Source organism: Heptranchias perlo, chromosome 9 (assembly GCF_035084215.1).
Source record: "Heptranchias perlo isolate sHepPer1 chromosome 9, sHepPer1.hap1, whole genome shotgun sequence".
Taxonomy (NCBI): Eukaryota; Metazoa; Chordata; class Chondrichthyes; order Hexanchiformes; family Hexanchidae; genus Heptranchias; species Heptranchias perlo.
This window is the reverse complement of record NC_090333.1, coordinates 84,530,807-84,556,505: the sequence shown is the minus strand read 5'-3', so window position 1 is coordinate 84,556,505 and position 25,699 is coordinate 84,530,807. Positions and strand designations below refer to the sequence as shown.

Below are 25,699 nucleotides of genomic sequence, written 5' to 3'. Positions count from 1 at the left end.
ATTCCACAGACCTACCAGCTTCCCCTTAAATGTATCCACGCTGTTCGCCTCAACTACTCCTTGTGGTAGCGAGTTCCACATTCTCACAATTCTCTGGGTGAAAACGTTTCTCCTAGAAGAGTAACGGAGTGTTACTGATTGGACTGTTTCCTTCCAGGATCCTCATGGCAGGATGCCCCAGCACCAACCTCAACCTCAGCCAAGCCTGGATTACCTACACCGGCGCAGGAAAGAGCTCATGGCCCAACTCGAGGAGCGCAAGACCATCTCTCCTCCTCCCTTCCCCCCGACCGCAGCGCTGCCATCTTCGTTTGTCGATGTTTCCCCGGAGGTACGTGGAATTTTCCAGATTTTCCTTTCTTACGTCACCAGGAATGCGCTGCCAGCACAGCCTGGGAATGAACTGTGGTTTCTGTCGGGAGCAAGTCAGGCATGGGACATGACCCTTGAGGGCGGGAGTTTTGAAGTGGTGGCTGCGTATCGGGAAAGGAGAGCTGTGTGGAGATACTGTACTAAAGTTAAACAGCAACATCGAGACAAGTGGTCAGTCCAGTTATAGGCTCTCTCCCAATCGATGATCCACTCCAGTTATAGGCTCTCTCCCAATCGATGATCCACTCCAGTTATAGGCTCTCTCCCAATCAATGATCCACTCCAGTTAGAGGCTCTCCCCCAATCAATGATCCACTCCAGTTATAGGCTCTCTCTCAATCAATGATCCACTCCAGTTATAGGCTCTCTCCCAAACAACGATCCACTCCAGTTATAGGCTCTCTCTCAATCAATGATCCACTCCAGTTATAGGCTCTCTCTCAATCGACAATCCACTCCTGTTATAGGCTCTCTCTCAATCGACGATCCACTCCAGTTATAGGCTCTCTCCCAATCGACGATCCACTCCAGTTATAGGCTCTCTCAATCGATGATCCACTCCAGTTATAGGCTCTCTCTCAATCAATGATCCACTCCAGTTATAGGCTCTCTCTCAATCGACAATCCACTCCTGTTATAGGCTCTCTCTCAATCGATGATCCACTCCAGTTATAGGCTCTCTCCCAATCGATGATCCACTCCAGTTATAGGCTCTCTCCCAATCGACGATCCACTCCAGTTATAGGCTCTCTCCCAAACATCGATCCACTCCAGTTATAGGCTCTCTCAATGTACGATCCACTCCAGTTATAGGCTCTCAATCGATGATCCACTCCAGTTATAGGCTCTCTCTCAATCGATGATCCACTCCAGTTATAGGCTCTCTCCCAAACAATGATCAACTCCAGTTATAGGATCTCTCTCAATCAATGATCCACTCCAGTTATAGGATCTCTCCCAATCGACGATCCACTCCAGTTATAGGATCTCCCCCAAACAACGATCCACTCCAGTTATAGGCTCTCTCCCAATCAATGATCCACTCCAGTTATAGGCTCTCTCCCAATCAACGATCCACTCCAGTTATAGGCTCTCTCCCAATCGATGATCCACTCCAGTTATAGGCTCTCTCTCAATCAATGATCCACTCCAGTTATAGGCTCTCTCTCAATCGACAATCCACTCCTGTTATAGGCTCTCTCTCAATCGACGATCCACTCCAGTTATAGGCTCTCTCAATCGATGATCCACTCCAGTTATAGGATCTCTCCCAATCAACGATCCACTCCAGTTATAGGCTCTCTCAATCGATGATCCACTCCAGTTATAGGCCCTCTCCCAAACAACGATCCACTCCAGTTATAGGCTCTCTCCCAATCAACGATCCACTCCAGTTATAGGCTCTCTCCCAAACAATGATCCACTCCAGTTATAGGCTCTCTCTCAATCGATGATCCACTCCAGTTATAGGCTCTCTCCCAATCAACGATCCACTCCAGTTATAGGCTCTCTCCCAAACAATGATCCACTCCAGTTATAGGCTCTCTCCCAATCAACGATCCACTCCAGTTATAGGCTCTCCCCCAATCGATGATCCACTCCAGTTATAGGCTCTCTCCCAATCAACGATCCACTCCAGTTATAGGCTCTCTCCCAAACAATGATCCACTCCAGTTATAGGCACTCTCCCAATCGATGATCCACTCCAGTTATAGGCTCTCTCCCAATCGACGATCCACTCCAGTTATAGGCTCTCTCCCAATCAATGATCCACTCCAGTTATAGGCTCTCTCCCAAACAACGATCCACTCCAGTTATAGGCTCTCTCTCAATCGACGATCCACTCCAGTTATAGGCCCTCTCCCAATCAACGATCCACTCCAGTTATAGGCTCTCTCTCAATCAATGATCCACTCCAGTTATAGGCTCTCTCTCAATCGACAATCCACTCCTGTTATAGGCTCTCTCTCAATCGACAATCCACTCCTGTTATAGGCTCTCTCCCAATCAATGATCCACTCCAGTTATAGGCTCTCTCCCAAACAACGATCCACTCCAGTTATAGGCTCTCTCTCAATCAATGATCCACTCCAGTTATAGGCTCTCTCTCAATCGACAATCCACTTCTGTTATAGGCTCTCTCTCAATCGACGATCCACTCCAGTTATAGGCTCTCTCCCAATCGACGATCCACTCCAGTTATAGGCTCTCTCAATCGATGATCCACTCCAGTTATAGGCTCTCTCTCAATCAATGATCCACTCCAGTTATAGGCTCTCTCTCAATCGACAATCCACTCCTGTTATAGGCTCTCTCTCAATCGATGATCCACTCCAGTTATAGGCTCTCTCCCAATCGATGATCCACTCCAGTTATAGGCTCTCTCTCAATCAATGATCCACTCCAGTTATAGGCTCTCTCTCAATCGACAATCCACTCCTGTTATAGGCTCTCTCTCAATCGATGATCCACTCCAGTTATAGGCTCTCTCTCAATCAATGATCCACTCCAGTTATAGGCTCTCTCTCAATCGACAATCCACTCCTGTTATAGGCTCTCACTCAATCGATGATCCACTCCAGTTATAGGCTCTCTCCCAATCGATGATCCACTCCAGTTATAGGCTCTCTCTCAATCAATGATCCACTCCAGTTATAGGCTCTCTCTCAATCGACAATCCACTCCTGTTATAGGCTCTCTCTCAATCGATGATCCACTCCAGTTATAGGCTCTCTCTCAATCAATGATCCACTCCAGTTATAGGCTCTCTCCCAATCGATGATCCACTCCAGTTATAGGCTCTCTCTCAATCGATGATCCACTCCTGTTATAGGCTCTCTCTCAATCGACGATCCACTCCAGTTATAGGCTCTCTCTCAATCGACAATCCACTCCTGTTATAGGCTCTCTCCCAATTAATGATCCACTCCAGTTATAGGCTCTCTCCCAATCGATGATCCACTCCAGTTATAGGCTCTCCCCCAAACAACGATCCACTCCAGTTATAGGCTCTCTCTCAATCAATGATCCACTCCAGTTAGAGGCTCTCTCTCAATCTACAATCCACTCCTGTTATAGGCTCTCTCCCAATTAATGATCCACTCCAGTTATAGGCTCTCTCCCAATCGATGATCCACTCCAGTTATAGGCTCTCTCCCAATCAATGATCCACTCCAGTTATAGGCTCTCTCCCAATCAATGATCCACTCCAGTTATAGGCCCTCTCCCAATCGATGATCCACTCCAGTTATAGGCTCTCTCTCAATCGACAATCCACTCCAGTTATAGGCTCTCTCAATCGATGATCCACTCCAGTTATAGGCTCTCTCCCAATCAATGATCCACTCCAGTTATAGGCTCTCCCCCAATCAATGATCCACTCCAGTTATAGGCCCTCTCTCAATCGATGATCCACTCCAGTTATAGGCTCTCTCCCAAACAACGATCCACTCCAGTTATAGGCTCTCTCCCAAACAACGATCCACTCCAGTTATAGGCTCTCTCTCAATCGACGATCCACTCCTGTTATAGGCTCTCTCCCAATCGACAATCCACTCCTGTTATAGGCTCTCTCAATCAATGATCCACTCCTGTTATAGGCTCTCTCTCAATCGGCGATCCACTCCAGTTATAGGCTCTCTCCCAATCAATGATCCACTCCAGTTATAGGCTCTTTCTCAATCGATGATCCACTCCAGTTATAGGCTCTCTCTCAGTCCAGGAATCCAGTTCAGGTGTAAGCTTTCACTCTCAGTTGAGGATCCAGTGCAGTTATAAACTTTCTTACACTCAAGGATCCAATTTGGTATGTAAGCTCTCTGCCCCAGTCTACGAACCAGTCACTTAATAGGCTCTGTCCTGATTTCGGTTCCCATCAAGTTGTAGACTCTCTCCCAGTCTAGGATCCAGTCCAGTTAAAAGCTCTCTCCCAGTCTAGGATCCAGTCCAGTTAAAAGTTCTCTCCCAGCCTAGGATTCAGTCCATTTAAAAGCTCTCTCCCAGTCTAGGATTCAGTCCAGTTAAAAGCTCTCTCCCAGTCTAGGATTCAGTCCATTTAAAAGCTCTCTCCCAGTCTAGGATTCAGTCCAGTTAAAAGCTCTCTCCCAGTGTAGGATTCAGTCCAGTTAAAAGCTCTCTCCCAGTCTAGGATTCAGTCCATTTAAAAGCTCTCTCCCAGTCTAGGATTCAGTCCAGTTAAAAGCTCTCTCCCAGTCTAGGATTCAGTCCAGTTAAAAGCTCTCTCCCAGTCTAGGATTCAGTCCAGTTAAAAGCTCTCTCCCAGTCTAGGATTCAGTCCATTTAAAAGCTCTCTCCCAGTCTAGGATTCAGTCCAGTTAAAAGCTCTCTCCCAGTGTAGGATTCAGTCCAGTTAAAAGCTCTCTCCCAGTCTAGGATTCAGTCCAGTTAAAAGCTCTCTCCCAGTCTAGGATTCAGTCCAGTTAAAAGCTCTCTCCCAGTCTAGGATTCAGTCCAGTTAAAAGCTCTCTCCCAGTCTCGGATTCAGTCCAGTTAAAAGCTCTCTCCCAGTCTAGGATCCAGTCCAATTAAAAGCTCTCTCCCAGTCTAGGATCCAGTCCAGTTAAAAGCTCTCTCCCAGTCTAGGATTCAGTCCAGTTAAAAGCTCTCTCCCAGTCTCGGATTCAGTCCAATTAAAAGCTCTCTCCCAGTCTAGGATCCAGTCCAGTTAAAAGCTCTCTCCCAGTCTAGGATCCAGTCCAATTAAAAGCTCTCTCCCAGTCTAGGATCCAGTCCAATTAAAAGCTCTCTCCCAGTCTAGGATTCAGTCCAGTTAAAAGCTCTCTCCCAGTCTCGGATTCAGTCCAATTAAAAGCTCTCTCCCAGTCTAGGATCCAGTCCAGTTAAAAGCTCTCTCCCAGTCTAGGATCCAGTCCAATTGAAAGCTCTCTCCCAGTCTAGGATTCAGTCCAATTAAAAGCTCTCTCCCAGTCTAGGATCCAGTCCAGTTAAAAGCTCTCTCCCAGTCTAGGATCCAGTCCAATTAAAAGCTCTCTCCCAGTCTAGGATCCAGTCCAGTTAAAAGCTCTCTCCCAGTCTAGGATCCAGTCCAATTAAAAGCTCTCTCCCAGTCTAGGATTCAGTCCAATTAAAAGCTCTCTCCCAGTCTAGGATCCAGTCCAATTAAAAGCTCTCTCCCAGTCTAGGATCCAGTCCAATTAAAAGCTCTCTCCCAGTCTAGGATCCAGTCCAGTTAAAAGCTCTCTCCCAGTCTAGGATCCAGTCCAATTAAAAGCTCTCTCCCAGTCTAGGATCCAGTCCAGTTAAAAGCTCTCTCCCAGTCTCGGATTCAGTCCAATTAAAAGCTCTCTCCCAGTCTAGGATCCAGTCCAGTTAAAAGCTCTCTCCCAGTCTCGGATTCAGTCCAGTTAAAAGCTCTCTCCCAGTCTCGGATTCAGTCCAATTAAAAGCTCTCTCCCACTTCTAATCAAGTCCAGGTACAAGCAATCTCCCAGTTTTGGATTAAGTCCAGTTATAAGCTTTGTGTCTCAGTCCAACATCCAGTTCAATCGTAAACTCTATCCTTGTGCTAGATCTAGTCGGATTGTGTCATGTTCTACATGGCACATCCCAATTGTACACAGACACTGTTTTTTAAATACCAAGCATTGAGTAGCTGTTGGATTCAGTGTCAGTGCTAACTGCTTATTGTCCGTTTACATGTTCAGTATTCCGATGAGGACCTGAAGGCAGTCAGCAAGTACAAGGACCATGATTACACCGCTCAGTACTCCCCCTGGTCTTGTGACACTATTGGTTCCTACATTGGCAGCAAAGATGCACAGTCCAAAGACGTTATGACTTCCAGTGGCATAGAGATGACGGTAAGATATTCTCTTGTGTCACTTTGATAACGTACAGTGAATCATTCAATGCACTAAATCACTCAAAGGATCGCTGGCTCAGTGAGCAGGCCCCGGATCGAATTCCATGGTCCATGCTCACTTACTTCGTCTCAGTAGGAATAGCAGCGGAGCTACTACAGCTGGCCTCAACACCACTGAGCGAGGGAGGGGATAAGATCCGCCAGGATTCCCGAGAATAGGATCAGGCTGAGGTGTGATGCCCCCATGAAAGAATAGGTCAATGATATTCACTCTCCAGATTCACACATTAATGAATGGAGGCTACTTTGGGGTGGTACCTGCAGGCTGATGGGGCCCTGCGGAGCCATACCCAAGCCCAGGGTGAGCAAAGCCAAACCCAGGAGACCAGGCCTAGAGACCATACCCCAATCCCAAGATGCTGGTCCTGTAAGGGTTTTTTTTCCACTGAGTTACACTGCTGTGAGAAAGTTGTCCGCATCAGTCGCATTGTGTGCTGCACCATTGAGGGAACTGTGTCAGATCCATTGGGCAGTGTGTCACTGAGAAGCGTGCAGGTAATTATTTGATACAGCACAGGTTATAGATACACAGTATCACTCCCCCCACACTGTCCCATCAAACACTCCCCCCACACTGTCCCATCAAACACTCCCCCCACACTGTCCCATCAAACACTCCCCCCACACTGTCCCATCAAACACTCCCCCCACACTGTCCCATCAAACACTCCCCCCACACTGTCCCATCAAACACTCCCCCCACACTGTCCCATCCAGCACTCCCCCCACACTGTCCCATCCAGCACTCCCCCCACACTGTCCCATCAAACACTCCCCCCACACTGTCCCATCAAACACTCCCCCCACACTGTCCCATCCAGCACTCCCCCCACACTGTCCCATCCAGCACTCCCCCCACACTGTCACATCAAACACTCCCCCCACACTGTCCCATCAAACACTCCCCCCACACTGTCCCATCAAACACTCTCCCCACACTGTCCCATCAAACACTCCCCCCACACTGTCCCATCCAGCACTCCCCCCACACTGTCCCATCAAACACGCCCCCCACACTGTCCCATCAAACACTCCCCCCACACTGTCCCATCAAACACTCCCCCCACACTGTCACATCAAACACTCCCCCCACACTGTCCCATCAAACACTCCCCCCACACTGTCCCATCCAGCACTCCCCCCACACTGTCCCATCAAACACTCCCCCCACACTGTCACATCAAACACTCCCCCCACACTGTCCCATCAAACACTCCCCCCACACTGTCCCATCCAGCACTCCCCCCACACTGTCCCATCAAACACTCCCCCCACACTGTCCCATCCAGCACTCCCCCCACACTGTCCCATCAAACACTCCCCCCACACTGTCCCATCCAGCACTCCCCCCACACTGTCCCATCAAACACTCCCCCCACACTGTCCCATCAAACACTCCCCCCACACTGTCACATCAAACACTCCCCCCACACTGTCCCATCAAACACTCCCCCCACATTGTCCCATCAAACACTCCCCCCACACTGTCCCATCCAGCACTCCCCCCACACTGTCCCATCAAACACTCCCCCCACACTGTCACATCAAACACTCCCCCCACACTGTCCCATCAAACACTCCCCCCACACTGTCCCATCAAACACTCCCCCCACACTGTCACATCAAACACTCCCCCCACATTGTCCCATCAAACACTCCCCCCACACTGTCCCATCCAGCACTCCCCCCACACTGTCCCATCAAACACTCCCCCCACACTGTCCCATCAAACACTCCCCCCACACTGTCCCATCAAACACTCCCCCCACACTGTCCCATCCAGCACTCCCCCCACACTGTCCCATCAAACACTCCCCCCACACTGTCCCATCCAGCACTCCCCCCACACTGTCCCATCAAACACTCCCCCCACACTGTCCCATCCAGCACTCCCCCCACACTGTCCCATCAAACACTCCCCCCACACTGTCCCATCAAACACTCCCCCCACACTGTCCCATCAAACACTCCCCCCACACTGTCCCATCAAACACTCCCCCCACACTGTCCCATCAAACACTCCCCCCACACTGTCCCATCAAACACTCCCCCCACACTGTCCCATCCAGCACTCCCCCCACACTGTCCCATCCAGCACTCCCCCCACACTGTCCCATCAAACACTCCCCCCACACTGTCCCATCAAACACTCCCCCCACACTGTCCCATCAAACACTCCCCCCACACTGTCCCATCAAACACTCCCCCCACACTGTCCCATCCAGCACTCTCCCCACACTGTCCCATCCAGCACTCCCCCCACACTGTCCCATCCAGCACTCCCCCCACACTGTCCCATCCAGCACTCTCCCCACACTGTCCCATCAAACACTCCCCCCACACTGTCCCATCCAGCACTCTCCCCACACTGTCCCATCCAGCACTCTCCCCACACTGTCCCATCCAGCACTCCCCCCACACTGTCCCATCAAACACTCCCCCCACACTGTCCCATCAAACACTCCCCCCACACTGTCCCATCCAGCACTCCCCCCACACTGTCCCATCCAGCACTCTCCCCACACTGTCCCATCAAACACTCCCCCCACACTGTCCCATCCAGCACTCTCCCCACACTGTCCCATCCAGCACTCTCCCCACACTGTCCCATCCAGCACTCCCCCCACACTGTCCCATCAAACACTCCCCCCACACTGTCCCATCAAACACTCCCCCCACACTGTCCCATCAAACACTCCCCCCACACTGTCCCATCAAACACTCCCCCCACACTGTCCCATCAAACACTCCCCCCACACTGTCACATCAAACACTCCCCCCACACTGTCCCATCAAACACTCCCCCCACACTGTCCCATCAAACACTCCCCCCACACTGTCCCATCAAACACTCCCCCCACACTGTCCCATCAAACACTCCCCCCACACTGTCCCATCAAACACTCTCCCCACACTGTCCCATCCAGCACTCCCCCCACACTGTCCCATCAAACACTCTCCCCACACTGTCCCATCCAGCACTCCCCCCACACTGTCCCATCAAACACTCCCCCCACACTGTCCCATCCAGCACTCCCCCCACACTGTCCCATCCAGCACTCTCCCCACACTGTCCCATCAAACACTCCCCCCACACTGTCCCATCAAACACTCCCCCCACACTGTCCCATCAAACACTCCCCCCACACTGTCCCATCAAACACTCCCCCCACACTGTCCCATCAAACACTCTCCCCACACTGTCCCATCAAACACTCCCCCCACACTGTCCCATCAAACACTCTCCCCACACTGTCCCATCAAACACTCCCCCCACACTGTCCCATCCAGCACTCCCCCCACACTGTCCCATCAAACACTCCCCCCACACTGTCACATCAAACACTCCCCCCACACTGTCCCATCAAACACTCCCCCCACACTGTCCCATCAAACACTCCCCCCACACTGTCACATCAAACACTCCCCCCACACTGTCCCATCAAACACTCCCCCCACACTGTCCCATCCAGCACTCCCCCCACACTGTCCCATCAAACACTCCCCCCACACTGTCACATCAAACACTCCCCCCACACTGTCCCATCAAACACTCCCCCCACACTGTCCCATCAAACACTCCCCCCACACTGTCCCATCCAGCACTCCCCCCACACTGTCCCATCAAACACTCCCCCCACACTGTCACATCAAACACTCCCCCCACACTGTCCCATCAAACACTCCCCCCACACTGTCCCATCCAGCACTCCCCCCACACTGTCCCATCAAACACTCCCCCCACACTGTCCCATCCAGCACTCCCCCCACACTGTCCCATCCAGCACTCCCCCCACACTGTCCCATCCAGCACTCCCCCCACACTGTCCCATCAAACACTCCCCCCACACTGTCCCATCAAACACTCCCCCCACACTGTCCCATCCAGCACTCCCCCCACACTGTCCCATCCAGCACTCCCCCCACACTGTCCCATCAAACACTCCCCCCACACTGTCCCATCCAGCACTCCCCCCACACTGTCCCATCAAACACTCCCCCCACACTGTCACATCAAACACTCCCCCCACACTGTCCCATCAAACACTCCCCCCACACTGTCCCATCAAACACTCCCCCCACACTGTCACATCAAACACTCCCCCCACACTGTCCCATCAAACACTCCCCCCACATTGTCCCATCAAACACTCCCCCCACACTGTCCCATCCAGCACTCCCCCCACACTGTCCCATCCAGCACTCCCCCCACACTGTCCCATCAAACACTCCCCCCACATTGTCCCATCAAACACTCCCCCCACACTGTCCCATCCAGCACTCCCCCCACACTGTCCCATCAAACACTCCCCCCACACTGTCCCATCAAACACTCCCCCCACACTGTCCCATCCAGCACTCCCCCCACACTGTCCCATCAAACACTCCCCCCACACTGTCCCATCCAGCACTCCCCCCACACTGTCCCATCAAACACTCCCCCCACACTGTCCCATCCAGCACTCCCCCCACACTGTCCCATCAAACACTCCCCCCACACTGTCCCATCAAACACTCCCCCCACACTGTCACATCAAACACTCCCCCCACACTGTCACATCAAACACTCCCAGGGCAGGTACAGCACGGGTTAGATACAGAGTAAAGCTCCCTCTACACTGTCCCATCAAACACTCCCAGGGCAGGTACAGCACGGGTTAGATACAGAGTAAAGCTCCCTCTACACTGTCCCATCAAACGCTCCCAGGGCAGGTACAGCACGGGTTAGATACAGAGTAAAGCTCCCTCTACACTGTCCCATCAAACACTCCCAGGGCAGGTACACTAGAGGTTAGATACAGAGTAAAGCTCCCTCTACACTGTCCCATCAAACACTCCCAGTGCAGGTACACTAGAGGTTAGATACAGAGTAAAGCTCCCTCCACTGCCCAATCAACCAGTGTCACCTTAGGTATAACACAGGTTAAATACAGAGTGAAACTGCTGAACAATGTGCATTAACTTCAGTAGAGTGCAGAGGTTTGACACTATAATTGCCCAATGCACCTAATCTTTGTGTTCACTTTGATATGAGAGTTTAGTGCTATGTTGCAGGCAGTTTAATGGCATGTGGGGCACATGCTCATGAAGAACCGGGTTTGGGCTCCAAAGTCACTTCATGTAGGACAATTGGAACGCAGAGAGAAAGAGCGGAGACATCCCTCTCGTCAATGAGACGCCCCTCAGTCACAACCTTAGAGGTGAAAGGACAGTGTGCTGACTAACCTGCACCGTCCTGTCCCCAGTGGTGTAACTGTTTGCAAAGCATTAAACCCAAGGACACTGCAAAGGGCAGTGATAGGGCCATGCCATTGGAACAGGCGGGTGCGTGTGTTGACTCTGTGCTGGGTTTGTTTCACGTGCTCCTTAAAATGGTGAATCATTGACAGTCATCACTGGTGGTACACTGCTGTTCTCAGAACTGTGTGTACAGGATGTAGGTGGTAACTGGACACTCAATACAGATGTGTTGTAATGTGTGGAATCTTTCCTACCTGGGTTAGTACATGTGCTCCAGGTCCCGAGATGAAATTCCCCCTTCCATCCCAAACTTGTTGAGCTGTACCCCGTTCACCTGAAGTTTGAACTGGGTGGGCCAGTATGTGTAATGCTGGTGTCAGGGTCTGTTAATAGTCATCGTGGTGAGATCATTCGGGTGCTAGGGTCAATCTGTTCAAGCAGCTTTAATGTTTCCACTTGTGGGAGAGACCAAAACTAGGGGCCGTAAATATAAGACAGTCACTAATAAATCCAATAGGGAATTCAGGAAAAACTTCTTCACTCAGAGAGTGGTTAGAATGTGGAACTCACTACCACAAGGAGTAGTTGAGGCGAATAACATAGATGCATTTAAGGGGAAGGTAGATAAACACACGGGAGAAAGGAATAGATATGCTGATAGGGTGAGATGAAGTAGGGACGGAGGAGGCTCATGTGGAGCATAAACACCGGCATAGACCAGTTGGGCCGAATGGCCTGTTTCTATGCTGTAAAATTCTGTGTAATTCTTAAACTAACCCGTGCTGATTTTTGTAATATTCGATCCTTTGATCTCTGTTGGGGGGGGGGGGGGGTGGAGGGGGCGGTGCGGGGAAGAATGGGTGAGGATGGATTTTGTGAACCCCTCGTAGCACGACAATCCGACACGATTGCCCTGTGTTCTGAATTCACCCATTTGGGGGAAGAGGCTGGGAAGATTTGGAAACTGGTGCCAAAATCAGAACAGCCGCACGTGTGAAGGGCTTTCAGGAGCGCAGTTGCTCCCAAGTTAGGTCTAGCGCATCTGATTGGGCTGCGAGCCTTACCCCGCCACCGGGGAAGGTCCAGACATGCCTGCAACGTGCCTGTCCTGCCTGATGTTGGTAGGCAGAGCAGAATGGGCACCCCGTGCCTTTGACTGCACTGCAGCAGGTGAGGGGCCAAAAGGGTTTGCCGGTGGTGAGTGGCGCCTGAGGCAATGTTGCAACGTAAGTAGGAGACGGACAGGTTTTCAGAGCCATGTTGATGCAAAGGTGGGATCACTAATCTACTCTGTTACTCACCAGTTCCCTGTCTTTTGACAGAACGTTGACAGTAAGGGCCTGCGGGAGCAGCTGATGAATCTGGACCTTCAGAGGAGAGCGGCTGAGACCAAGGAGGAGGATCCCATCATACCCTTTGGGGAGTCGCCAACTGTTTCCAAATTTGGTGCCATTTCTCGCACCTCCAAAACCAGCTATCAGACAACAGGGCCTGTGCAAGCTATGGCCTCACAGGGCATCGCCACCAAGCCCATCAGTGTCTCAGGTAATGGCTGCTCCAGGGATCAGCTGGGATCCAACAGCAAACAAGCCCGATGTTCCAGTTAGTGATGGATAGTAACTTCATCCTAGATATTCCAGAAAGTGACGGATAATAGGAACATGGGAATAGCTGAACGATAAAAGACCAAGGTCCATCTAGTTGGGTTCTATCATCCTGGTAATTGGATGATACAATGATAATGGAGTTGTTGATGAATCACAGCAATCAATCTCTATCACTGAGTCTACAACAGACCCAGACATGAGGTGAGGAAAACTCCCAGTGGTGGACAGATTTGGGAACCATAGGTCCAAAGTCACCAAGCTGCATCCTGGATATTGCAGTTTGTGATGGATAGGAACTCCATCCTGGATATTCCCATTTCTGATGGACAGTAACTCCATCCTGGATATTCCCATTTGTGATGGACGGTAACTCCATCCTGGATATTCCCATTTGTGATGGACGGTAACTCCATCCTGGATATTCCCATTTGTGATGGACGGTAACTCCATCCTGGATATTCCCATTTGTGATGGACGGTAACTCCATCCTGGATATTCCCATTTGTGATGGACGGTAACTCCATCCTGGATATTCCCATTTGTGATGGACGGTAACTCCATCCTGGATATTCCCATTTGTGATGGACGGTAACTCCATCCTGGATATTCCCATTTGTGATGGACGGTAACTCCATCCTGGATATTCCCATTTGTGATGGACGGTAACTCCATCCTGGATATTCCCATTTGTGATGGACGGTAACTCCATCCTGGATATTCCCATTTGTGATGGACGGTAACTCCATCCTGGATATTCCCATTTGTGATGGACGGTAACTCCATCCTGGATATTCCCATTTGTGATGGACGGTAACTCCATCCTGGATATTCCCATTTGTGATGGACGGTAACTCCATCCTGGATATTCCCATTTGTGATGGACGGTAACTCCATCCTGGATATTCCCATTTGTGATGGACAGTAACTCCATCCTGGATATTCCAGTTGGTGATGGACAGTAACTCCATCCTGGATATTCCCATTTGTGATGGACAGTAACTCCATCCTGGATATTCCCATTTGTGATGGACAGTAACTCCATCCTGGATATTCACGTTTGTGATGGACAGTAACTCCATCCTGGATATTCCAGTTGGTGATGGACAGTAACTCCATCCTGGATATTCCCATTTGTGATGGACAGTAACTCCATCCTGGATATTCCAGTTGGTGATGGACAATAACTCCATCCTGGATATTCCTGTTTGTGATGGACAGTAACTCCATCCTGGATATTCCTGTTTGTGATGGACAGTAACTCCATCCTGGATATTCCCATTTGTGATGGACAGTAACTCCATCCTGGATATTCCCATTTGTGATGGACAGTAACTCCATCCTGGATATTCCTGTTTGTGATGGACAGTAACTCCATCCTGGATATTCCTGTTTGTGATGGACAGTAACTCCATCCTGGATATTCCCGTTTGTGATGGACAGTAACTCCATCCTGGATATTCCCATTTGTGATGGACAGTAACTCCATCCTGGATATTCCAGTTGGTGATGGACAGTAACTCCATCCTGGATATTCCCATTTGTGATGGACAGTAACTCCATCCTGGATATTCCAGTTGGTGATGGACAGTAACTCCATCCTGGATATTCCCATTTGTGATGGACAGTAACTCCATCCTGGATATTCCCGTTTGTGATGGACAGTAACTCCATCCTGGATATTCCCATTTGTGATGGACAGTAACTCCATCCTGGATATTCCAGTTGGTGATGGACAGTAACTCCATCCTGGATATTCCCATTTGTGATGGACAGTAACTCCATCCTGGATATTCCAGTTGGTGATGGACAGTAACTCCATCCTGGATATTCCCATTTGTGATGGACAGTAACTCCATCCTGGATATTCACGTTTGTGATGGACAGTAACTCCATCCTGGATATTCCTGTTTGTGATGGACAGTAACTCCATCCTGGATATGCCCATTTGTGATGGACAGTAACTCCATCCTGGATATTCCCATTTGTGATGGACGGTAACTCCATCCTGGATATTCCAGTTGGTGATGGACAGTAACTCCATCCTGGATATTCCCATTTGTGATGGACAGTAACTCCATCCTGGATATTCCCATTTGTGATGGACAGTAACGCCATCCTGGATATTCCCATTTGTGATGGACAGTAACTCCATCCTGGATATTCCTGTTTGTGATGGACGGTAATTCCACCCTGGATATTCCCGTTTGTGATGGACGGTAACTCTATCCTGGATATTCCCGTTTGTGATGGACGGTAACTCCATCCTGGATATTCCTGTTTGTGATGGACGGTAATTCCACCCTGGATATTCCCATTTGTGATGGACAGTAACTCCATCCTGGATATTCCTGTTTGTGATGGACGGTAATTCCACCCTGGATATTCCCATTTGTGATGGACAGTAACTCCATCCTGGATATTCCTGTTTGTGATGGACAGTAACTCCATCCTGGATATTCCCATTTGTGATGGACAGTAACTCCATCCTGGATATTCCAGTTGGTGATGGACAGTAACTCCATCCTGGATATTCCCATTTGTGATGGACAGTAACTCCATCCTGGATATTCCCGTTTGTGATGGACAGTAACTCCATCCTGGATATTCCCATTTGTGATGGACAGTAACTCCATCCTGGATATTCCAGTTGGTGATGGACAGTAACTCCATCCTGGATATTCCCATTTGTGATGGACAGTAACTCCATCCTGGATATTCCAGTTGGTGATGGACAGTAACTCCATCCTGGATATTCCCATTTGTGATGGACAGTAACTCCATCCTGGATATTCACGTTTGTGATGGACAGTAACTCCATCCTGGATATTCCAGTTGATAATGGACAGTAACTCCATCCTGGATATTCCTGTTTGTGATGGACAGTAACTCCATCCTGGATATGCCCATTTGTGATGGACAGTAACTCCATCCTGGATATTCCCATTTGTGATGGACGGTAACTCCATCCTGGATATTCCAGTTGGTGATGGACAGTAACTCCATCCTGGATATTCCCATTTGTGATGGACAGTAACTCCATCCTGGATATTCCCATTTGTGATGGACAGTAACTCCATCCTGGATATTCCCATTTGTGATGGACAGTAACTCCATCCTGGATATTCCCATTTGTGATGGACAGTAACTCCATCCTGGATATTCCCATTTGTGATGGACAGTAACTCCATCCTGGATATTCCCATTTGTGATGGACGGTAACTGCATCCTGGATATTCCCGTTTGTGATGGACAGTAACTCCATCCTGGATATTCCCATTTGTGATGGACAGTAACTCCATCCTGGATATTCCCGTTTGTGATGGACGGTAACTCCATCCTGGATATTCCTGTTTGTGATGGACGGTAATTCCACCCTGGATATTCCCGTTTGTGATGGACGGTAACTCTATCCTGGATATTCCCGTTTGTGATGGACGGTAACTCCATCCTGGATATTCCTGTTTGTGATGGACGGTAATTCCACCCTGGATATTCCCATTTGTGATGGACAGTAACTCCATCCTGGATATTCCTGTTTGTGATGGACGGTAATTCCACCCTGGATATTCCCATTTGTGATGGACAGTAACTCCATCCTGGATATTCCTGTTTGTGATGGACAGTAACTCCATCCTGGATATTCCCATTTGTGATGGACAGTAACTCCATCCTGGATATTCCTGTTTGTGATGGACAGTAACTCCATCCTGGATATTCCTGTTTGTGATAGACAGTAACTCCATCCTGGATATTCCTGTTTGTGATGGACAGTAACTCCATCCTGGATATTCCCGTTTGTGATGGACAGTAACTCCATCCTGGATATTCCCGTTTGTGATGGACAGTAACTCCATCCTGGATATTCCCGTTTGTGATGGACGGTAACTCCATCCTGGATATTCCTGTTTGTGATGGACGGTAATTCCACCCTGGATATTCCCGTTTGTGATGGACGGTAACTCTATCCTGGATATTCCCGTTTGTGATGGACGGTAACTCCATCCTGGATATTCCTGTTTGTGATGGACGGTAATTCCACCCTGGATATTCCCATTTGTGATGGACAGTAACTCCATCCTGGATATTCCTGTTTGTGATGGACGGTAATTCCACCCTGGATATTCCCATTTGTGATGGACAGTAACTCCATCCTGGATATTCCTGTTTGTGATGGACAGTAACTCCATCCTGGATATTCCCATTTGTGATGGACAGTAACTCCATCCTGGATATTCCTGTTTGTGATGGACAGTAACTCCATCCTGGATATTCCTGTTTGTGATGGACAGTAACTCCATCCTGGATATTCCCATTTGTGATGGACAGTAACTCCATCCTGGATATTCCTGTTTGTGATGGACAGTAACTCCATCCTGGATATTCCTGTTTGTGATGGACAATAACTCCATCCTGGATATTCCTGTTTGTGATGGACAGTAACTCCATCCTGGATATTCCTGTTTGTGATGGACAGTAACTCCATCCTGGATATTCCTGTTTGTGATGGACAGTAACTCCATCCTGGATATTCCTGTTTGTGATGGACAGTAACTCCATCCTGGATATTCCTGTTTGTGATGGACAGTAACTCCATCCTGGATATTCCTGTTTGTGATGGACAGTAACTCCATCCTGGAGGACGGTCTGAGCGCCACATTAACCATTGTAAAGTGGAAGGATTTCAGACCATTAAGTTCTCAGTGTGGTGAGAAACTCTACCTTGTTGATCACTGTGTCAGGACCTGTGTGTGAACAGTGTAAGGAGGATGCTTCATCCGACTGCCTTCCTTCTCTCTCCCTGACACTAATAAAACTCTCCCTCCACGGGGTACGCAAGTGTGAGCAGCAGGGACACTGGTCCTCGAACTCTGCTCTACAAAGGATGAGAAATAATTGACCGCAGTAAATTGGGCTGAATTGTCAATGGGTGAACCAACAGACCAATAGTGGAATGATTCAAAGAAGTATTTGGTGAAATGCAACAAAACCAGTACATAACCGTAATAGACAAAAGCCCCACGTGTGCAGTTGTAGGAACATAGTAACAGGAGGTGACCATTTAGCCCCTCGAGCCTGTTCCACCATTCCACGAAATCATGGCTGATCTCTGTCTTAACTCCATCCGCCTGCATTGGCTCCATATCCCTTAATGCCCTTGGCTAGCAAAAATCTGTCAATCTCAGATTTACAATTATTAATTGAGCGAGCATCTACAGCTTTCTGTGGGAGAGATTTCCACACTTCTACCACCCTTTGCATGAAGAAGTGTTTCTTAACTTCTCTCCTGAATGACCTGGCTCTGATTTTAAGGTGATGTCCCCTGCTCCTCGACTCTCCCACCAGCGGAAAAAGTTTCTCTCTCTACCCTATCAATTCCTTTCAAAATCCTAAAAACCTCAATTAAATCACCCCTTAACCTTCTATATTCCAGAGAATACAACCCTAGTTTATGTGATCTCTCCTCATAATTTAACCCTTGGAGCCCTCGTAATATTCTAGTGAATCTGCACTTCACCCCTTCCCAGGCCAATATATCCTTTCTAAGGTGAGGTGCTCAGAACTGTACACATTACTCCAGATGTGGTCTAACCAGGGCCTTGTATAGCTGTAGCAAAACATCCTCCCCTTTATATTCTAGCCCTCTAGTTATAAAGGCTAACATTCCAATAGCCATTTTGGTTATTTTTTGTACCTGACCACTACATTTTAGTGATCTGTGGACATGGACCCCGAAACCTCTTTGGACCTCCACTGTTTCTAGCTTTTCACCATTTTAAAAATACTCTGATCGATCCTTTCTTGGTCCAAAATGGATGAACTCACACTTACCTGCGTTGAAATCCATCTGCCACAACATTACCCACTCACTTAATCAATCAATGTCTCTTTATAATTTTATGCTCCGGTCTACACCATTTACTGTGCCACCAATCATTATGTCATTGGCAAACTTGGATATATGGCTCTTTAGTGTGTTATCTAAGTCACAGATCCTTGTGGGACACCACTAGTCACTTCCTTCCAATTACCCATTATCCCTACTCTCTGTCTTCTACCACCTAACCAATCTCCTAACCAGGTCAATAATTTGCCTTCAATTCCATGAACTTTAATTTTAGCTAACGGTCTCTTATGTGGAACCTTATCAAATGCCATCTGGAAGTCCATATAAACTACATCTTTAGACATTCCCCTGCGTCTACTACTTTAGTTACTTCCTCAAAAAATTCAATTAGGTTTGTTAGACATGACCTACCCTTTACAAATCCATGTTGGCTCTCTCTAATCAGCTCAAATTTCCCTAAGTACCCAGTCACTCTTTCCTTAATTATAGATTCCAATAACGTTCCCACAACAGATGTTAGACTAACAGGTCTATAATTTCCTGGTTTCTCTCTCACACCTTTCTTAAATAGCAGAGTTCCATTTACAATTTTCCAATCTAAAGGGACAATTCTTGAATTGAAAGAGCATTGGAAGATTATGGTTAAAGCATCTGCAATTTCCTCACCTACTTCCTTTAAAACCCTGGGGTGGAAACTATCAGATCCTGGAGATGTGTCAGTTTTTAGTGCCATTATTTTTTCTAATACTGTTTTTCTTGATTACGTTAACTTCAGTGAGTTCCAGTCCTTGAATCATTATTAGTTTCCCTGGAGTGTCAGGTATATTTTCCTCTTCCTCTACTGTGAAGACTAACACAAAGTAATTATTCAATAAGTCTGCCATTTCCTTATTTTCATTTCCAATATTACCCACACCTGTTTTTAAAGGGCCCACATTACCCTTGACTGCCCTTTCTCTCCTAATATAATTGAAAAAACTTTTTGTGTTAATCTTGATATCCCTCGCAAGTTTCTTTCCATATTATGGTTAACAGATGAGGTAAGAGAGAGTATCAAACTGAAAGAAAAGGTTTACACAAATGCAAGGAAAAGTGGAAATCCAGCAGACTGGGAGAGCCACAAAAAGCACCAAGGGATACAAAGAATGAAATAAGAGGGACAAAGAGGGAGTATGAAAAGTAATTTGCAAGGGATATCAAAGCTAACAGTAATAGGTTTATAAATATACTAAGAGAAAGAGAGGGGTAAGGGAAATGTGGGCCCATTAAAGACAGATGCAGGTGAGACTATAATGGATAATAAGGAAATGGCAGACCTGTTAAATGAGTATTTTGTATCTGTTTTCACGGTGAAGGAAGAGGACAAAATACCAGCAGTACAGGGGAACCGAAAAATAAATCAAGGGGAGGAATTTATTGGATTTAATATAGGTTAGAAAATAGTGGAGAAAATAATGGGAATTAAGATTGACCAATCTCCAGGACCTGATGGTTTCCACCCCAGGGCATTAAAAGCAACAGGTGGGAAAATTGCTGATGCTTTAGTCGTAATTTTCCAAAGCTCTCTAGATTCAGGAATTGTGCCCTCGGAATGGAAAATTGCAAGTGTCACTCCATTATTTAAGAAGGGAGGGAGAGAGAAACCAGGTATCTACAGACCTGTGGGGAAGTTATTGAAATCTATCATTCAGAGACAGAATGAATGAGCACTTGGACAGGTATCAGCTGATCAGAGAGAGTCAGCATGGATTTGTGAAGGGTAGGTCATGTCTGACTGATCTAATTGAATATTTTGAGGAGGTCATTAACAAGGTGGACAGGAGAGTGTCTATGGATGTTGTCTATATGGACTTGCAGAAGAGTATTTGATAAGGGTCGCACAAGAGATTATTAGCAAAAATGGAAGCGTGCAGAATTGGAGGCAACCTTTGGACATGGATAGGGAATTGGAGGCAACCTTTGGACATGGGTAGGGAATTGGAGGTAACCTTTGGACATGGATAGGGAATTGGAGGCAACCTTTGGACATGGATAGGGAATTGGAGGTAACCTTTGGACAGGGATAGGGAATTGGAGGTAACCTTTGGACATGGGTAGGGAATTGGAGGCAACCTTTGGACATGGATAGGGAATTGGAGGCAACCTTTGGACATGGATAGGGAATTGGAGGCAACCTTTGGACATGGATAGGGAATTGGAGGTAACCTTTGGACATGGATAGGGAATTGGAGGCAACCTTTGGACATGGGTAGGGAATTGGAGGTAACCTTTGGACATGGATAGGGAATTGGAGGCAACCTTTGGACATGGATAGGGAATTGGAGGCAACCTTTGGACATGGGTAGGGAATTGGAGGTAACCTTTGGACATGGATAGGGAATTGGAGGTAACCTTTGGACATGGATAGGGAATTGGAGGCAACCTTTGGACATGGATAGGGAATTGGAGGTAACCTTTGGACATGGGTAGGGAATTGGAGGCAACCTTTGGACATGGGTAGGGAATTGGAGGCAACCTTTGGACATGGATAGGGAATTGGAGGTAACCTTTGGACATGGGTGGGGAATTGGAGGCAACCTTTGGACATGGGTAGGGAATTGGAGGCAACCTTTGGACATGGATAGGGAATTGGAGGTAACCTTTGGACATGGGTAGGGAATTGGAGGCAACCTTTGGACATGGATAGGGAATTGGAGGTAACCTTTGGACATGGGTAGGGAATTGGAGGTAACCTTTGGACATGGATAGGGAATTGGAGGCAACCTTTGGACATGGGTAGGGAATTGGAGGTAACCTTTGGACATGGATAGGGAATTGGTTAGGAGGTAGGAGACAGAGAGTAGGGATAAAGAGAATGCACTCTGATTGGCAGGATATGACTAGTGGTGTTCCCCACGAACCTTACTGGGGCCTCAACTTTTATCTGTGACTTGGATGAAGGAGTAGAAAGTTGTAAATCCATGTTTGCAAATGAAACTAAGTTTGAAGGGACAGTAAGTTGTTCAGATGGGAGCAGGAAGCTACAAAGGGACATAGTCTAAGTGAGTGGGCAAAACTGGCAGATGAGTTCAGTGTGGGGAAGTGTGAGGTCATCCACTTTGGATCCAAGAAAGACAAATTAGAATTTTTTTTTATTGGTGAGAAACTAGGAACTGTGGAGGAACAAAGAGATTTAGGGGTCAATGTACAGAAATCACTAAAAGCAAGTGGACAGGTACAAAAAAGTAATCAAAAAGACTAATAGAATGTTGGCCTTTATCTGAAGAGGGCTGGAATACAAAGGGAAGGAAATTATGCTGCAGTTGAATAAAGCCTTAGTCAGACCCCACCTGGAGCACTGTGTTCAGTTTTGGGCATCGTACCTCAGGAAGGATATATTGGCCTTGGAGGGGGTGCAGCGCAGATTCACCAGAATGATACCAGGGCTAAAGGAGTTAAATTATGAGGACAGGTTGCATAAACTTGGCTTGTGTTCCCTTTAGTTTAGACAGTCGAGAAGTGATCTAATCGAGGTGTTTAATATGATAAAGGGATTTGATGGAATCGATACAGGGAAACTATTTCCTCTGGTGGGGGGAATCCAGAACAAGGGGGCACAATCTGAAAATTAGAGCCTGCCTGGTCAGGGGTGAAATCAGGAAGCACTTTTTCACACAAAGGGGAGTGGAAATCTGGAACTCTCTGCCTCAAAAGGCTGTGGATTCGTGGGGTGGGGGGGTGGGGGGGGGGATGTCAGTAGGAGCTTTCAAGACTGAGATTGATAGATTTTTGTTGGGTTAAGGGTATCGAGGGATATGGAGCAAAAGCTGGAGTTGAGATACAGATCAGCCATGATCTAATTGAATGGTGGAACAGGCTCGAGGGGCTGAATGGCCTCCTCCAGTTCCTGTAAAGGTGGCAAGGTGGGCCCAGCCTTTAGCAGGTCTGCTGCCCCATAGCTAATGGTGAATGTCCCAGTGCCAGCAAGGGCCATACAGTGTTGTGGAGCGGAGAGGGCTGGCTGGAGTATGACACAACTACAGCCTCAGAGCAGGTAGCAGTCACTGGAGCTCATGTCCTCACAGGACAAGGATCCCTGGGCCACCCGAGTCCAACCCTTCGGATCTGGAATAGACCGCGGCCCATTTTCACCATCTCAGCCAGTGGTCGAAACGGGTGAAATTACAAGTGAAACCTTCGATTGATCTGAACCTGCCTTTTCCCCTCCACAGATTACAATCCATATGGAAGCCACAGCGGTTGGACTAACTCATCAGTCGCGTACTCGCCTCACCAAACCATGCCTACTCAGGGACATTTCATCGACAGGTAAAGCGTTCTAACCTCTGGCAACCATCCATTGGCGACCCCCCCCTTCCCAGACCGCCCCATCATTGACAATGAGTAACAACACCACTCTTCACCCAGAGAGTGGTGAGAATGTGCAACTCGCTACCACAAGGAGTAGTTGAGATGAATAGCATAGATACATTTAAGGGGAAGCTAGATAAACACATGAGGGAGAAAGGAATAGAAGGATATGCTGATAGGGTGAGATGAAGAGGGGAGGGAGGAGGCTCGTGTGGAGCATAAACACCGGCACAGACCAGTTGGGCCGAATGGCCTGTTTCTGTGCTGTAGATATCTATGTAATGTCATTCTGTGAAGTGAGGGCGCGATGCGATCAACAGTTGGATAGCTTTTTGACGTGGGGGGGATTCCATTGGGGAGTATCCCTCGCCAAGAGAGGGCAGGTCAGAGGTTGGATGGGGATTCCACACTGCGAGTAAAGCTTTGGATAGCAGGGTCTGTGGAACTGCACCCCAGTGAGAGTCAGTACCTTCAGGAGAGGAGGGGAGTGGGGCCCATGGAACTGTACCCCAGTGAGAGTCAGTACGTTCAGGAGAGGAGGGGAGTGGGGCCCATGGAACTGTACCCCCCAGTGAGAGTCAGTACCTTCAGGAGAGGAGGGGAGTGGGGCCCATGGAACTGTACCCCAGTGAGAGTCAGTACCTTCAGGAGAGGAGGGGAGTGGGGCCCATTGAACTGTACCCCAGTGAGAGTCAGTACCTTCAGGAGAGGAGGGGAGTGGGGCCCATTGAACTGTACCCCAGTGAGAGTCAGTATCTTCAGGAGGGGAGGGATGTGGGGCCCATGGAACTGCACCCCAGTGAGAGTCAGTACCTTCAGGAGAGGAGGGGGAGTGGGGCCCATGGAACTGTACCCCAGTGAGGGTCAGTACCTTCAGGAGAGGAGGGGAGTGGGGCCCATGGAACTGTACCCCAGTGAGAGTCAGTACCTTCAGGAGAGGAGGGGAGTGGGGCCCATGGAACTGTACCCCAGTGAGAGTCAGTACCTTCAGGAGAGGAGGGGAGTGGAGCCCATGGAACTGTACCCCAGTGAGAGTCAGTACCTTCAGGAGAGGAGGGGAGTGGGGCCCATGGAACTGTACCCCAGTGAGAGTCAGTACCTTCAGGAGAGGAGGGGAGTGGGGCCCATTGAACTGTACCCCAGTGAGAGTCAGTACCTTCAGGAGAGGAGGGGAGTGGGGCCCATGGAACTGTACCCCAGTGAGAGTCAGTACCTTCAGGAGAGGAGGGGAGTGGGGCCCATGGAACTGTACCCCAGTGAGAGTCAGTATCTTCAGGAGGGGAGGGATGTGGGGCCCATGGAACTGTACCCCAGTGAGAGTCAGTACCTTCAGGAGAGGAGGGGAGTGGGGCCCATGGAACTGTACCCCAGTGAGAGTCAGTACCTTCAGGAGAGGAGGGGAGTGGGGCCCATGGAACTGTACCCCAGTGAGAGTCAGTACCTTCAGGAGAGGAGGGGAGTGGGGCCCATGGACCTGTACCCCAGTGAGAGTCAGTACCTTCAGGAGAGGAGGGGAGTGGAGCCCATGGAACTGTACCCCAGTGAGAGTCAGTACCTTCAGGAGAGGAGTGGAGTGGGGCCCATTGAACTGTACCCCAGTGAGAGTCAGTACCTTCAGGAGAGGAGGGGAGTGGGGGCCCATGGAACTGTACCCCAGTGAGAGTCAGTACCTTCAGGAGAGGAGGGGAGTGGGGCCCATGGAACTGTACCCCAGTGAGAGTCAGTATCTTCAGGAGGGGAGGGATGTGGGGCCCATGGAACTGCACCCCAGTGAGAGTCAGTACCTTCAGGAGAGGAGGGGAGTGGGGCCCATGGAACTGTACCCCAGTGAGGGTCAGTACCTTCAGGAGAGGAGGGGAGTGGGGCCCATGGAACTGTACCCCAGTGAGAGTCAGTACCTTCAGGAGAGGAGGGGGAGTGGGGCCCAATGGAACTGTACCCCAGTGAGAGTCAGTACCTTCAGGAGAGGAGGGGAGTGGGGCCCATGGAACTGTACCCCAGTGAGAGTCAGTACCTTCAGGAGAGGAGGGGAGTGGGGCCCATTGAACTGTACCCCAGTGAGAGTCAGTACCTTCAGGAGAGGAGGGGAGTGGGGCCCATTGAACTGTACCCCAGTGAGAGTCAGTACCTTCAGGAGAGGAGGGGGAGTGGGGCCATGGAACTGTACCCCAGTGAGAGTCAGTACCTTCAGGAGAGGAGGGGAGTGGGGCCCATGGAACTGTACCCCAGTGAGAGTCAGTACCTTCAGGAGAGGAGAGGGGAGTGGGGCCCATGGAACTGTACCCCAGTGAGAGTCAGTACCTTCAGGAGAGGAGGGGAGTGGGGCCCATGGAACTGTACCCCAGTGAGAGTCAGTACCTTCAGGAGAGGAGGGGAAGTGGA

General features: G+C 49.0%; 1 protein-coding gene across 1 annotated transcript in view; it reads left to right on the top strand.

Annotated features, from left to right (window-relative positions):
* LOC137324934 (roquin-1-like) overlaps positions 1-25,699 on the top strand; it is a 204,113-nt gene that overhangs the window by 164,503 nt on the left and 13,911 nt on the right. Inside the window, exons 14-17 of the mRNA XM_067989624.1 lie at positions 158-331; positions 6,057-6,212; positions 12,838-13,060; positions 23,179-23,275. Of these exons, the coding sequence (XP_067845725.1) occupies positions 158-331; positions 6,057-6,212; positions 12,838-13,060; positions 23,179-23,275 (650 nt within the window). The remainder of the gene's footprint in view (positions 1-157; positions 332-6,056; positions 6,213-12,837; positions 13,061-23,178; positions 23,276-25,699) is intronic.